We start from the raw sequence: 13,242 nt of genomic DNA, 5'->3' as shown, positions 1-13,242 counted from the left end.
TGACCAGGCCCCTGCCGATGGTCCACAGAGCCCTGCCACAGCGCCCCCTGCAGGCTGCACAGGCTCAGCACACACACTGGGCTCTGACATACAGACCCCCCGCTGATCAGAGCAGTTCAATAACTGACTCCTAGCTTTACAGGAACACCTCAGCCTGTCAGGTATTGATCTGATGTACATTAACTTGTTTCTAGCATTAAACCTTAAAACATAATAGTTTTTTTTCTGCAATAAACCGTTTGTCGGCCACGTCCCCGCCCTGACGTCATCAGAGCGCGCCGTGTTGACAGCGGAGCTGCGCCGCAGAGAGCAGCATGAAGACAGGAGTGAGTCCGGTGTCGGATTAACGGAGCCGCTGCGGACGGGTTCTGGTCGGTACGTTGACAGAAGCGTTTCCGTTCTTACCGGCGGCTCGCTGTTAGCCCGCTGCTAGCTTAGCACTGTTTCTGCTAACCGGGTAAGCTAGCTTTCAGGTCGGCTTAAGGAAGATCTGAGTTTAGATCTGACGTCACATCAGACTGTAGCTTCTTAATGTGTGTTAGCTCGGTGTTAGCTGGGACACGGCTCCGGTTCTGACTTAATATATATCAGCAGAACGCTCCGACATAAACACAAGACGTTATCAGACGTGGACACGTCATACCAGGAAGTGATCCGCGTGTCTGTGACGCACTAAATATCATTGATCCTGATGATCAAAGGGTCTGTAGTGCTTCCAATACCTGTGTGAGTAACATACAGGAACATGAATGAAGATCTATCACTGACACGGTACCTCCTCATCACATGGACCACGTTCACACGGTCTGCTTCAGACACACATACATGTAATGGAACCAGCCCTAACAGGAGCACCAGCCCTAACAGGAGCATCAGCCCTAACAGGAGCACCAGCCCTAACAGGAGCACCAGCCCTAACAGGAGCACCAGCCCTAACAGGAGCACCAGCCCTAACAGGAGCATCAGCCTGTGAGGCCTGAACTCGTGGACATGGTCTGAGCTTGTCCTCTGCAGGTCTGCTTCCTCTGCCCTCAGTCAGTGGACAGCAGCTCTCCTGGATGATTTCAGCCGCTGACCCTGAACACTCAGTTCTTTGAGAACTTGTGTGTGTTTTGGCTCTTTATCCGTCTGTTTTGCTGCATGTGTCTGAATCGGAGCAGAGTATAGATCTAAACTCTCCAGAACTCCTCCATCTTGTTCTGTCACAGCAGCAGTGAGCCTGTTCTGTTGGTCCACAGGCAGTAAATAAACTCATTATTATATGATTACATAGTGATATATCACTCGACTCATGGTTGCAGCCCTAGCTCCAATGCTTATAAAGGACCATGTTATGACACAGCTGCACAGCACGGACGGCTCAGTGTGAATGTTTGTGTGTGTTCACAGCTCTGGCAGCAGCACACAGAATGAGTCACGATGAAAAGACCAAAGCTGGCGGGAGTCTTCCTCTTTGTGTGCTGCCTGCTCGCCTACCTGATGTTCGTGAAGCATCACTTCTCCTCCAAAGCCGATGTCTTCAGACCTCTGCCTCCACAGCACCAGCCCAGCTCCGACCGCACCGCAGATGATAGGCCCTCCTCCTCCTCCGGCCTGGACTTCCAGTACGGCATCATGTTTGACGCTGGGAGCACTGGGACCAGAGTCCACATCTTTAAGTTCCAGATGGAGAACACAGGTACGGCTGAGGACAGCAGGCAGGAGAACACAGAGCGTCATGGAACTGAATTACAGATCAATTTCAACAGTCCACACATTAGTGTGAATTATTAAGGCATCTCTGCAGACTCAGCATGCAGAGACATCAGTGTACTAAACGGGTTCTGTTGGCTACAGAAAGTGATGCTTTGCTACCACACACCATTCAAATATCTGCTGCAGCTCCTCTGAGTGGAATCATGTGGAACACACATACGATCAGATGTTAAGCCTCTATAGTCAGCTGAAGGGATTCCTATGGATCCCCTCAGATGGAGCTGGAAGGGTTATTAAGCCGACTGCTTTTAGTGTATTTAAAAGCTACATGTTGGCCCCAAACATTAATTACCAGCAGACAAGAGGAGCTTTCAGCCTCTGAGTCCAGTTAAAAAGGACACAGACTCATTAGTGTGTGTTTGAGAGCTCTGGTTTATTAGGCTTAGAGCAGGTTTCCTGCAGAGCGCAGCCAAATGCCTTCGTTATCGCATTTACATGCTAAGCTAAATCACACAGGCTGAGTGCTGTTTTGGCTTCTTTGTTAGCGTCAGAGCTAACCGGACTAATGACAGCACCTGTTAGTTATACTGGGATTGTCATTAAGAGCTTAATGACAGCTCAGATGAAGGCCAGGTCCAGGTCAGTCAGAGCCACATTAGACTGGAGAGCAGCAGGTCACCCCCCCCTCAACCTGAACTCTGTTTTTCAGACTTAACTGTGTTTTCTTCTGCAGAAGCTCCCAAACTGGCCGAGGAGACGTTCAGAGCCATCAAACCTGGACTGTCTGCGTACGCTGATGACCCACAGAAGGTACAGCTGCTGGTGCTGCTCACATTACAGAGCCAGAGGGAGGCCTGGGGGGGTCTGAGAGAGGCCCGAGGAAGGCCTGAAGGAGGCCTGGGGGGGTCTGAGAGAGGCCCGAGGAAGGCCTGAAGGAGGCCTGGGAGGCCTGGGGGGGTCTGAGAGAGGCCCGAGGAAGGCCTGAAGGAGGCCTGGGGGGGTCTGAGAGAGGCCCGAGGAAGGCCTGAAGGAGGCCTGGGGGGGTCTGAGAGGCCTGAGGAAGGCCTGAAGGAGGCCTGGGGGGGTCTGAGAGAGGCCCGAGGAAGGCCTGAAGGAGGTCTGAGGGGGGAGGCCTAAAGGAGGTCTGAGGGGGGAGGCCTAAAGGAGGTCTGAGGGGGGAGGCTTGAAGGAGGTCTGAGAAAGGCCTGAGAGAGGCCTGAGGGGGGAGGCCTGAGAGAGGCCTGAGGGGGGAGGCCTGAGAGAGGCCTGAAGGAGGTCTGAGGGGGGAGGCCTGAAGGAGGTCTGAGGGGGGAGGCCTGAAGGAGGTCTGAGGGGGGAGGCCTGAAGGAGGTCTGAGGGGGGAGGCCTGAAGGAGGTCTGAGGGGGGAGGCTTGAAGGAGGTCTGAGAAAGGCCTGAGAGAGGCCTGAGGGGGGAGGCCTGAGAGAGGCCTGAAGGAGGTCTGAGAAAAATAAATAATCCATAATTTACCTGTAAAGTATCACATTATAGATCTATGTTGGTAAATGCTAATAAATGACTGTGTTACATATACCAGCGAGTAACAGGCCCGATTCTGATCCGTGTCCAGTGTACCACAGGGATCATGGAGCTGCTGGAGGTGGCTCAGTCCAGCATCCCCAGCTCCCTCTGGACCAGCACCCCCGTGGTCCTCAGGGCCACGGCAGGCCTCCGCCTGCTGCCCGGAGAGAAGGCCGACCACCTGCTGGACAGAGTGAGACTTTACACAAGCTGAACATGAGCCCATGTGGTTTCACAGTGTTTCCTGTCTGTCAAAGAGCCTGATCAATCTGCCCTCATTCTGCGTTTGTTGTCCAGGTGAGGGCGCTGTTCCAGGAGTCTCCCTTCCTGTCCAGAGAAGACAGTGTGTCCATCATGGATGGTACTGATGAAGGTATGTCCACATGTTGGTCCTGATGGCAGCGTGAGGACCTGTGGGTGTGTTTTATGTTTCTATGACGACAGCAAGCAACAATCTGATTGGCTGAGAGATAGACAGACGCAGCTCCTGTCAGCAAGGACCTGTGAGAGCTGAGTGCAACAAATACTTAATGTCCTGACACAGACACACAAGAGACGCACACTGATCAAACACAACACAGGTCTCTTTTTGGGGGGGGTCGTGACCTCTCATAAAGTCTCCTCCTGATCGTGATCTTTACCACTTCATTACATTACAGGGACTCATGGTTTCATTAGTTTAATCTGTGCAGCAGGTCTGGTGGTGAACAGTGAGCCCGTCCTTAGAGAGCTGTCTCTGATTTCCCCTCCGTTAATGTGGAGGATTAAAGACGAGATGAAGAGGGAGCCGGACCTCCTCTGGAGGCTCAGCTGGCAAATGAGAAGATTCAGATTTGGACAAAAAGATGTTGACCTTCAGCGTCAGTCTGCGCTCAGAGAGCCAGAGAGCCGGGCGGCGGCAGTCTGCGCTCAGAGAGCCGGGCGGCGGCAGTCTTAGGATGAAGCTCAGTCGTTCCTCTGTGGCAGCCGTCACACTGTCACATCCTCACAGCTCCCTCTGCTCTTCAGTTCATCTGCTGACCCACCTCAGTCTGTGCATTTGAACTGAGAATGTCTGAACACCTCTCACCTCTAGATAGCTGGGATAGGCTCCGCCCCCGGTGACCCTGCAGGACAAAGCGGGTTCAGATGATGGATGCTGTCTGTGAACATTGATTAGGTGTGAGCACTTCAGCATGGACTTCAAGACTCTGTAAAAACACACATGCGCTCTCTGAGTGCACACACACACACACGTCTGCCAAATGTCTGCGGCGCCTCGGCCACGGTGAGAGCCAAGCGGAAGGCCCCTGACTGTGGGGGCGAGGCTGTTGTTCTGATCTGCTGAGAGACCAACAGACAGACGTGTGGTCATGTGTCTTCGTGGGCTGCAGGACAGTCGTGTTGTTCTGTTTGATAAGTTTGGTGAAGTCAGAGAGCAGCTGCAGAATAAACATGTGGAGTGAGGATCTGCTTATCGGGGTCAACTCAAAGACGTCATCACCGTCTGTGGCGGAATATTTGCTCTCAGCTGCGTGCATTAGTGCCTTTTACCAGCGACCTCTGACCTTGTCCAAATGCAGAAGTGGATGATTAAGGGCTTGATAGAAACTATATCATAGGAGCTTTACCATAAAACTCTTAGCCAGAGACGCTAAGAAGCAATTTTCAAACAAAACAAACAAGTAGGCAGCGAGGCCGGGCTTCGGGCCGCAGCTAAACACCGGCACTTAGCACCCAGTCACCACTCAGAGATCTCCATTAACAATAAGTCCCTGCATTCAGGACGGGCAGAGGGTAATCTCAGCCGGGGATGAGCATCCAGGCCAAGATCCACAGTGTGTGTGTGTGTGTGTAATAAGGCTGATGGAATCCGGTCAGACTCCTGAAAGGACGGCGCAGGAATCAGTCCATTAGTGCAGCGGGTAAAAAGTTAATTCAGTGATCATTAAAAGACATTTCTGAGCTGATCCCACTCAGAGAAGGAGAAAACATTTCAGACTCAGAAATCAACCGACGGATAATCACCCCCCTCCTCCCAAGATTAAGTGGGACATTATCCCACGCGGCCATAATTGCTTGTATGAACTACTTTAAAAGGATTGGATTATATGAGGCGAGCTCTGTGTCCATACAGAGGGAGCATCTAAAACACCGGACCTACATGTGAGTCCTATATATAACCAGCACACAGGCATGGCAGGAGGAGGCGGGTTCACAGCAGGGACACACACATCTGGCACCGAGGGGCCACAGCTGGATCAGCAGTAATAAGGTCAATAATGAATTCTGCAGGTTCACGTTTTCACTGTCAAATCTGAGCGCACGCACTACACAAGGCACGGCACACACCGTGAGGTCACGCTAACCATGCAGCGATGGTAGCACGCCGTCTGAACAGGAAGAGAACCCTGGACGCCAGCTGAAGAACAGCTGTGACTGAACTCTGTCAGAGTTACATCGTCATCGTACTTTAGTCCAAACATTCTGATCGATTCCACAATTGATCGTCTGTGTCACTGTGAAATGACTCCTGAATGTTTGCGGCCACCTTCAGTTCCCCTCAGAGACAGTAGGCCGGGCCGTCTCCTCCTCCTCACCTGCTAACGTCTTTTTCATTTCTGGATTTCAGGGATTTCTGCGTGGATCACCGTCAACTTCCTGACAGGTGAGAGTTTAAAGATGTTTCATTTCACACAGGAAGAGAAGTACGGTGCTTCTGTGCAGATGTGATTCATGGCGTGCATGTGTGTGTTTTTCAAACCAGATTAATGTGGACAAGAAACAGTGATTACCTGTTATTGGATTATTCTGCAGCTCTCTCTCTCCTAATCCCTCTCTCTCCTCTCAGGTGGTCTTCACAGTGCCGACTCGCCAACTGTGGGCATCCTGGATTTGGGCGGCGGGTCGACTCAGATCACCTTCAGCCCTCAGGACGAGGTGAGGACGGTGTCGTCTCAGAATGAGTGAGGAAGACTCAGAGGAGAAGGTCTCTCTCTCTCTTCTCAAACTTCCAGGATGGCTCCATCTCAGTAGTCTTTAATCTGCCAACACAGCGATAATCCCAAACAAACACCCTCACATCAGGCAGGGGAGGGGGCCCAGTGGTCTGATGTGGGTCAGCACCTCTTCACATGTGTACTCAGAAGGAGGGGCGCAAACCAGGAAGTGATTACTGACCCCAGAACATCTCATCCCGCCAAAGTTAAAGAGCTTCCTCTTCTGTCTGTCACAGCTGAAGCCTCCACCCACCACCACCACCACCCGGCCCCCCACCACCACCACCACCACCACCCGGCCCCCCACCACCACCACCACCACCACCCGGCCCCCCACCACAGGACAACAGTGATTATCATGTCCGCTGTAGCTCCAACACCACCTGATGTCCAGTTTGGTGTGACTGGATAAGTTTAAATTCTAACCGCTCCTGACCTCAGTTAACCTGCTGAACCTACGTCACTGTCACCAAATGACCGCTAATCTTTAGAACCAGGAAGTCAGCGACTCACTGAGCTCAGCTAGCAGCCAGCTAGCGGTTAGCATCAGAGAGGCGTGTTCATTAGGCACCAAACTAAGCACAGACTTCAGGCCACATCCAGAAACAGGGCTGCGTCCTAGCGGGGAGCTTTCAGAGACACGGTCGCTGTTTGTCCAGAGCTAACCACATTAGCAGGCTGTTAGCTTCCACTCACCGGACCTGCGCAGTCTGACGATCCCTGACGGAGCCTCGCGCTCGGGATTCTGATCATCCGCGCGTGAGCGTACAGACGTCTGCAGCCGCTCGGTGACGTTTCACACCCGAACGTCGGGTAGCGTGCTGCGCCCTCCTCTGGGAACAGCGTGCAACTACACCCTGAACGTGTTTATTATTATCGTCTCACCCTAAGCTACGTGACAGCGCATGCGTGGAGGCTCACTGGGTCACATGACACGGAAGCGAATAGAAATTAAATATCTAGAGTTCTGCTCTAAAAAAATAAATTACAAGAAGAAACAATCACAGCTGGATGAGACAAACTGATCAATACATTTCTGTCAAATACTCTGTGTGTGCAGAAAACCATCCAGACCTCACCCATCGACTACATCAGGTCCTTCCAGGTGTTCCACAGCACACACACAGTCTACACGCACAGGTACACACACACACACACACACTGCAGCTCAGAAGGTTGACTCTCTGTTTCCTTATTTTTGTGCCCGAAGCGAAATGTTTGTTCTTGGTGTTTGTGTCAAACATGTAAAACTCATCAGAGCTGTGATTCAGCTTCTCTTTGATCCCCAATAATCAATAATCTCTGAGCTGTCTCTGCAGTTATCTGGGTCTCGGGCTGATGTCGGCTCGGCTCGCCATCTTAGGAGGCGTCGACGCACCGCCTTGTATGTACCTGACCCCGTTTTTCTTGTTTGCTTTCATCTCTGCCTTTTATAACCCCTCACACACACACACAGACACACACACACACACACACACACCCCACCCCTCAGATAAATAAGCCATTATCTAATCTTTTAATAACACACTGAAAAGATTAATTCCTTGCCTGCCAGCTGTTGCTCTGCGGTTTAACTGCTGCAAGAAGCTCAGATACACTCAGCTCTGTGTGTGTGTGTGTGTGTGTGTGTGTGTGTGTGTGTGTGCAGTAGGGGGCAGCACTGAGCTGGTCAGCCCCTGCCTCGCTCCAGAGTACTCAGGCAGGTGGGAACACGCTGACGTGGTCTACACTGTGAAGGGCCGGAAGGCAGGTAGAGTGCTCTCATTGGGTGGGTGTTCTGTTGGTTACCCATAATGCAGCAGCATCTGTAGGAACCTGATGATGTGTTCCAGGGGAACCGGCTTATGAGGCGTGCCTCGCCAAGGTGGAGAAAGTTCTATACAGGAAAGTGACCAGGGCCTCCGAGGCTGCGGACGCAGACTTCTACGCCTTCTCCTACTACTACGACCGGGCTGTGGACCTCGGAGCCATCGGTACAAAGCTAATGCTAATGCTAACATTGCAGGGAGGTGGAGGGAGGTGGAGAGAGGAGCAGGGAGGTGCAGGGAGGAGGAGAGAGGGGCAGGGAGGAGGAGAGAGGGGCAGGGAGGAGGGAGGAGGAGAGAGGGGCAGGGAGGTGGAGAGAGGAGCAGGGAGGAGCAGGGAGGTGCAGGGAGGAGCACGGAGGAGGAGAGAGGAGCAGGGAGGGGCAGGGAGGAGAAGAGAGGTGCAGGGAGGTGGAGAGAGGAGCAGGGAGGAGGGAGGAGGTGGAGAGAGGAGCAGGGAGGTGGAGAGAGGAGGAGGGAGGAGGTGGAGAGAGGAGCAGGGAGGAGCAGGGAGGAGGAGGGAGGGGCAGGGAGGAGGAGAGAGGGGCAGGGAGGAGGGAGGAGGAGGGAGGTGGAGAGAGGAGCAGGGAGGTGCAGGGAGGAGGAGAGAGGAGCAGGGAGGGGCAGGGAGGAGGAGGAGGGAGGAGCAGGGAGGTGGAGGGAGGAGGAGGAGGGAGGGGCAGGGAGGAGGTCTCACCGCTGTGTTTGTGCTCTGCAGAGGAGAAGTCAGGAGGAGCAATCCGAGTGTCTGAGTACATGGATGCAGCTAAAAGAGGTGAGGCTGCGCCCCCTGCAGGCAGATGCTCTGAACAGCAGCTGTTTAATCCACTGACCTCCCCTCAGAGCTGCTGGTCATGTGACTGAAGTGTGTGTTGTGTCCTGCAGTGTGTGGCAGTCTGTCCTTCGGTCCTCAGAACCCCTTTCTCTGCCTGGACCTGGTCTACATCTCAGTGCTGCTGCAGCAGCTCGGGTTCCCCCCCCACAAGCACCTGCAGGTGAGACGCTGCAGGCTGATCCCTGAGGGGTGGTTAGACCTGGTTCTGGTTCTGTTCTAAACGCTTCTGTGTCTCAGCTGGCGAGGACCATCAACCGGGTGGAGACCAGCTGGGCTCTGGGAGCGACCTTCCACTACGTCCAGACCCTGAGGACACGCTGAACCCAGCTTTTATTTTGAAAAGCTCCACTCCACTTCTGAACAAAGTGACCTCATGGAAACCTACGCACACACTCACACAGACACACACTCACACACTCACAGACACACACTCACACACTCACAGACACACACTCTCACACACACACACACACACATTCACACAGACACAGACACACACACACACACTCAGACAGACACTCACACACATTCACAGACTCACACACACTCAGACACACTCACACACACACAGACACACACAGACTCACACAGCTCTGAAGTTTTCTGTTTGTAGTTTCTCAGTAATGTTTTTTACATGTCTAGTGTATTAAAGTATATTAAAGTATATTATTATAATATTACTGTAAGACGTCATAATATTTAACTCAGACAGAAGCAGAGTCCCTTTATTTATCTGAGGGGTCTTTTGACTCCACGTGCGCCGATAAAGAACCGAAACACACAAACACATTAAACACACTGAGCTCCACCCTCTGACCTGTCACATGATCAGTCAGCCTGTTCTCATTGGTCTCTGCTCCATCGTGGAGGTTTGCTCTTCACAGACTGATGACCTCATTCTGACTTTATGACAAAACATGTTTTACATTAGCTGCTAATGCTAAAGTCAGAGGAGCCGTGTGTCGGTCACCATGGAAACGCTGCAGCTCAGCCTGATGTTAGGTCAGCTGTCAGACTGCAGGTCTTTTTACAGGAAGCTAGGCTAGTTAGCTAGTTAGCAACAAGAGGAAAGCGTGAATACACTCCTCACATTATTGACGGTGTCTGTGCTGTTTGGATGAGTCAGCAGATTAACACGTGACTCGGCTGGTCCTGCTCTGACTTCCTGTTCCAGGAGCAGCAGCTCTGCTTTATTTACTGATGTCGGTTTCAGCAGAAAATAAAGATTTTATAAACACCTGCCGTCTGATGAACGTCCTCTGTCTGTGCTCACTGCATTAGCTGGGAAGCTAACTGCTAACAGACGCCTGCCACACGAGGGCGCTCTGACACTGACACAAAGGAAAGGATGAAAACTCAAAGAAGAATCAGACCTGCTGACAAGGTACTTGGTGCTAATTGGCTGAAGATGACTCCCCGGAAACATCCAATCAGAAACGAGCCTTCACATCTGCTGACAACACTTTTATTCAGATCCAGGAACAGTCACCAGCTCTGACAGCAGGACGTGGCGGAGGAGGCGGGGCCTCAGAGGAAGGCGTCACACCACTCCCTCAGGCACTGAGCGCACGAATCAGCCTGGCGAGAATTAGCACCGCTCGCATCTTTGAGCCAATCAGAGAACATGTCTGTGTCTTTCTTCAAGAGCAGGAACTGACCGAGAACCACAGAGGCCTGAAAACACACAGAGACAGACTGAGACAGAGAGACAGACAGGGACAGAGAGGGACACAGAGACAGACAGAGACACAGAGAGACAGACAGGGACACACACAGAGACAGACAGGGACACAGAGACAGAGTGTGTTTCTATTGAAAGCATTAGCAGACAAGCTAAGCGTAGCCAGCTGCTGTAATTTGCTTAACAACAATATCTTCTAACAGCTGCTGACCTAGCATCCTGATCAGTGTGTGTCTGACCTTGTCAAAGCCCTGCTCCTCCAGCTTCCTGCCCAGAGTGTCTCCGATCCCGGACAGCGCCGTCACTGGTTTGTCTCCCATCGGCTCTCCGACGAAGTCTCGGTGCTTCTGAGACGTTGTGGACATCCTGACTGCAGGAGGCGGGAAACCGGGATTCAGCCTCTGATCAATCACTCATCAATATTCACACTGAAGGTCTTCATGACCTCAATCCAACGTTTGTCCAAAGAGTCAGAGACAGGAAGACAGACAGCTGGAAGGTTCTGGAGAGAGAACCATTGAGGGACGAGTGTCCTGCAGAGACACTAGCTGTGTCCCAATTCAGGGTCTGTGTCGTCCGGATGCAGACCCTGAAGTGGGACAGCTACTGATGTGGTTTTAGGAAACACTGTGCTTCTGAACATGTAGGGACTACAGGACCAGACCTAGGACTACAGGACCAGACCTAGGACTACAGGACCAGACCTAGGACTACAGGACCAGACCTAGGACTACAGGACCAGACCTAGGACCAGACCTAGGACTACAGGAAGTGGGTTTAATGGAAGTGAAGGCTGCGGCAGCTTTGACCTGGTGTGTGAGTTCAGAGTCCTAAAGCTTCATCCTGGGGTTCCAACACTCACAGGACATCAGGTGTGTGACGGGTGTAGTTCTCCTGCTCACCTTTAAGAACTACAGGATGTTGCTGAAACACTTCCGGGCTGCAGTCCGCGCTGCTCCTCGGTCTCGGTGGAACCAGCGGACCCCGGAGCGGCTGCTGGACTCACACCGGGACAGAGCGAGTCTTCACCTGCTGCCGTGGACGTGGACCGGGTTCACGTGCTGCCGGTCAGAGGCTGCGAGTTCAGACGGGCCTGACGTCACAGCGGCTCGCGGGGGAAACACACGTGGACCCGCCCGAAACTTCTCCGACCAAAAACCACTTCCTGAAGTCACCGGAGCCGTTTTTATTCTGGAACCCGGATGCAGCCGAGGGATGACGTCATGACGCAGTGCGTCAAAGATAGTTCCTAACAGAGGAGCCGCTCCTCTTAAAAACCAAACACCGTCATTGAAGCTTCACTTCATCGATCCTGTACCTCTGAGTTCCTGACACGTGTCTTCACAGGAAGGAAAGATCCTAACTCACGACCAGCGGCTCCGTGCCAGTCCTCAGAACCACATCAGAGTGAGACCTCTTTCACTGGGGACGCCGCCAGTTACGTCACGACAGAACCCCGCAGAAAAATGCGGCAGTTTCAGAATTCTGTAGGTTTTATAAGCAGCAGCAGGAGAAGTGTCTGTGTCCTGGATGATCAGACAGGATCAGCCTCAGTGTCCCCTCTGAGCCCCTGAGCCAGGCGGCGGTCCATCCTCCCACAAACATCAGCCTAACATCTGTCATCACCAAGGTCTGAGCTTCAGGAGTAAAAAGCAAAAATAAACCCGAGTGTCTGTGTGTTCAGAGTGTTTCAGAGTCACTGCTCCTCCTTCAACACCTGTCCAGGTGAGGAGGAGGCGGAGCATGTGCTGCGTCAGGTCCAGAGACTTGGGGTACTCAGGGCAGATCTCGTCCGCCCCCTGGTGCCTTGCTGCCTACCCCTGCACCGTAGAAAATGCTTTAGGATGGATCACATGACTCTCCATCATTGTGCGATGCAGATGCTGAACGAGGACTTCAAGGAAACAGGAAGCTGCTGAGAAGGTTTAGCTCCAGTCTGTCCAACGCCGACGAGTCCGTTTGAGTCTGAAGCTGCGACGGTGGCTCCAGCATCAGATTATCTTTGAGGTCTCCATTAAATGTGTTTTATCAGAAAGTTGAGCATTCTGTTTTTTCTCATATGTAAACAACAACATGAAGACCTCAAAGGTAATCGGATCAGAAAGCGGCCGCACAAGCACGCCTACAACACACAAAGGGTCCATTCAGTGACGTTCAATCCAACATTAAAGGTTCTACATGTCTTGTTCACAGTGACACCTGTGGCCACTCGGTGAACTGCACGTTATTGTTGCACTGTTTTATGTCCATAAACTTTACAAAAACCCACCAGATTGACTTCATGTAGCTAGTGTACAGCTAGCAGGCTAACTGCTTTGCATAACTCCTGGCTGTTAAAATCAACTGTTAGCAACGTTAGCTTTGCACCGTCATCATTGCTGTTGGCTGAAATCAACACTGTTGGACCTGGAAGCACTTCAGTCACATTAGCTGTAAGCTAGCTCTTCATAATGTTAGCTGGAAACGTGAGGAGCGAACAGCTGGACAGATGTTACAGATGTTTTCATTTCAAAGGGCCTTTGCTGCATCAGTGGGTGGACATCGTCACACTTAAGTGCCTTTAGGATCTTTGTACCTGTGTTTTCTTTCTCTGGGTAAATTTCAGACGCTGTATTTATTTTGATCCATAACGAAGTTATTTTGTACTCTGTCTGGTGCTACACTGAGAATGTTCATCCAAAATGGACGACACAAAAAAAGCATTTTGC

General features: G+C 52.0%; 2 protein-coding genes across 5 annotated transcripts; one reads left to right on the top strand and one right to left on the bottom strand.

The window, feature by feature from the left end:
* Positions 1–269: 269 nt before the first annotated feature.
* On the top strand, positions 270–9,528 carry LOC114447739 (ectonucleoside triphosphate diphosphohydrolase 6-like). Of its 3 annotated transcripts, none has more exons than XM_028424157.1 (14): positions 270–375; positions 1,390–1,678; positions 2,429–2,505; positions 3,285–3,428; positions 3,533–3,608; positions 5,847–5,882; positions 6,066–6,154; positions 7,274–7,353; positions 7,533–7,597; positions 7,865–7,963; positions 8,046–8,186; positions 8,737–8,793; positions 8,904–9,013; positions 9,091–9,528. In XM_028424157.1, the coding sequence occupies exons 2-14, from the start codon at positions 1,420–1,422 to the stop codon at positions 9,172–9,174; spliced, it is 1,317 nt and encodes a 438-aa protein (XP_028279958.1). In that variant the 5' UTR covers positions 270–375; positions 1,390–1,419; the 3' UTR covers positions 9,175–9,528. The 3 variants fall into 3 exon arrangements, with proteins under 3 accessions (XP_028279958.1, XP_028279956.1, XP_028279957.1); XM_028424155.1 differs by having other exon boundaries at positions 7,862–7,963; XM_028424156.1 differs by lacking the exon at positions 270–375 and adding an exon at positions 424–1,014 and having other exon boundaries at positions 7,862–7,963.
* A 768-nt stretch (positions 9,529–10,296) lies between these two features.
* Positions 10,297–11,747, bottom strand: LOC114447196 (barrier-to-autointegration factor-like protein). 2 transcript variants are annotated; one of them, XM_028423324.1, is made up of 3 exons: positions 11,437–11,747; positions 10,774–10,904; positions 10,297–10,548 (listed from the first exon to the last, which is right to left on the bottom strand). In XM_028423324.1, the coding sequence occupies exons 2-3, from the start codon at positions 10,897–10,899 to the stop codon at positions 10,381–10,383; spliced, it is 294 nt and encodes a 97-aa protein (XP_028279125.1). In that variant the 5' UTR covers positions 10,900–10,904; positions 11,437–11,747; the 3' UTR covers positions 10,297–10,380. The 2 variants fall into 2 exon arrangements, with proteins under 2 accessions (XP_028279125.1, XP_028279126.1); XM_028423325.1 differs by having other exon boundaries at positions 10,297–10,527; positions 11,437–11,745.
* Between the last annotated feature and the right edge of the window lie 1,495 nt (positions 11,748–13,242).

The sequence above is a fragment of the Parambassis ranga genome, chromosome 15 (genome assembly GCF_900634625.1).
Source record: "Parambassis ranga chromosome 15, fParRan2.1, whole genome shotgun sequence".
Classification (NCBI taxonomy): domain Eukaryota; kingdom Metazoa; phylum Chordata; class Actinopteri; family Ambassidae; genus Parambassis; species Parambassis ranga.
This window is presented reverse-complemented; position numbering and strand designations above follow the sequence as displayed.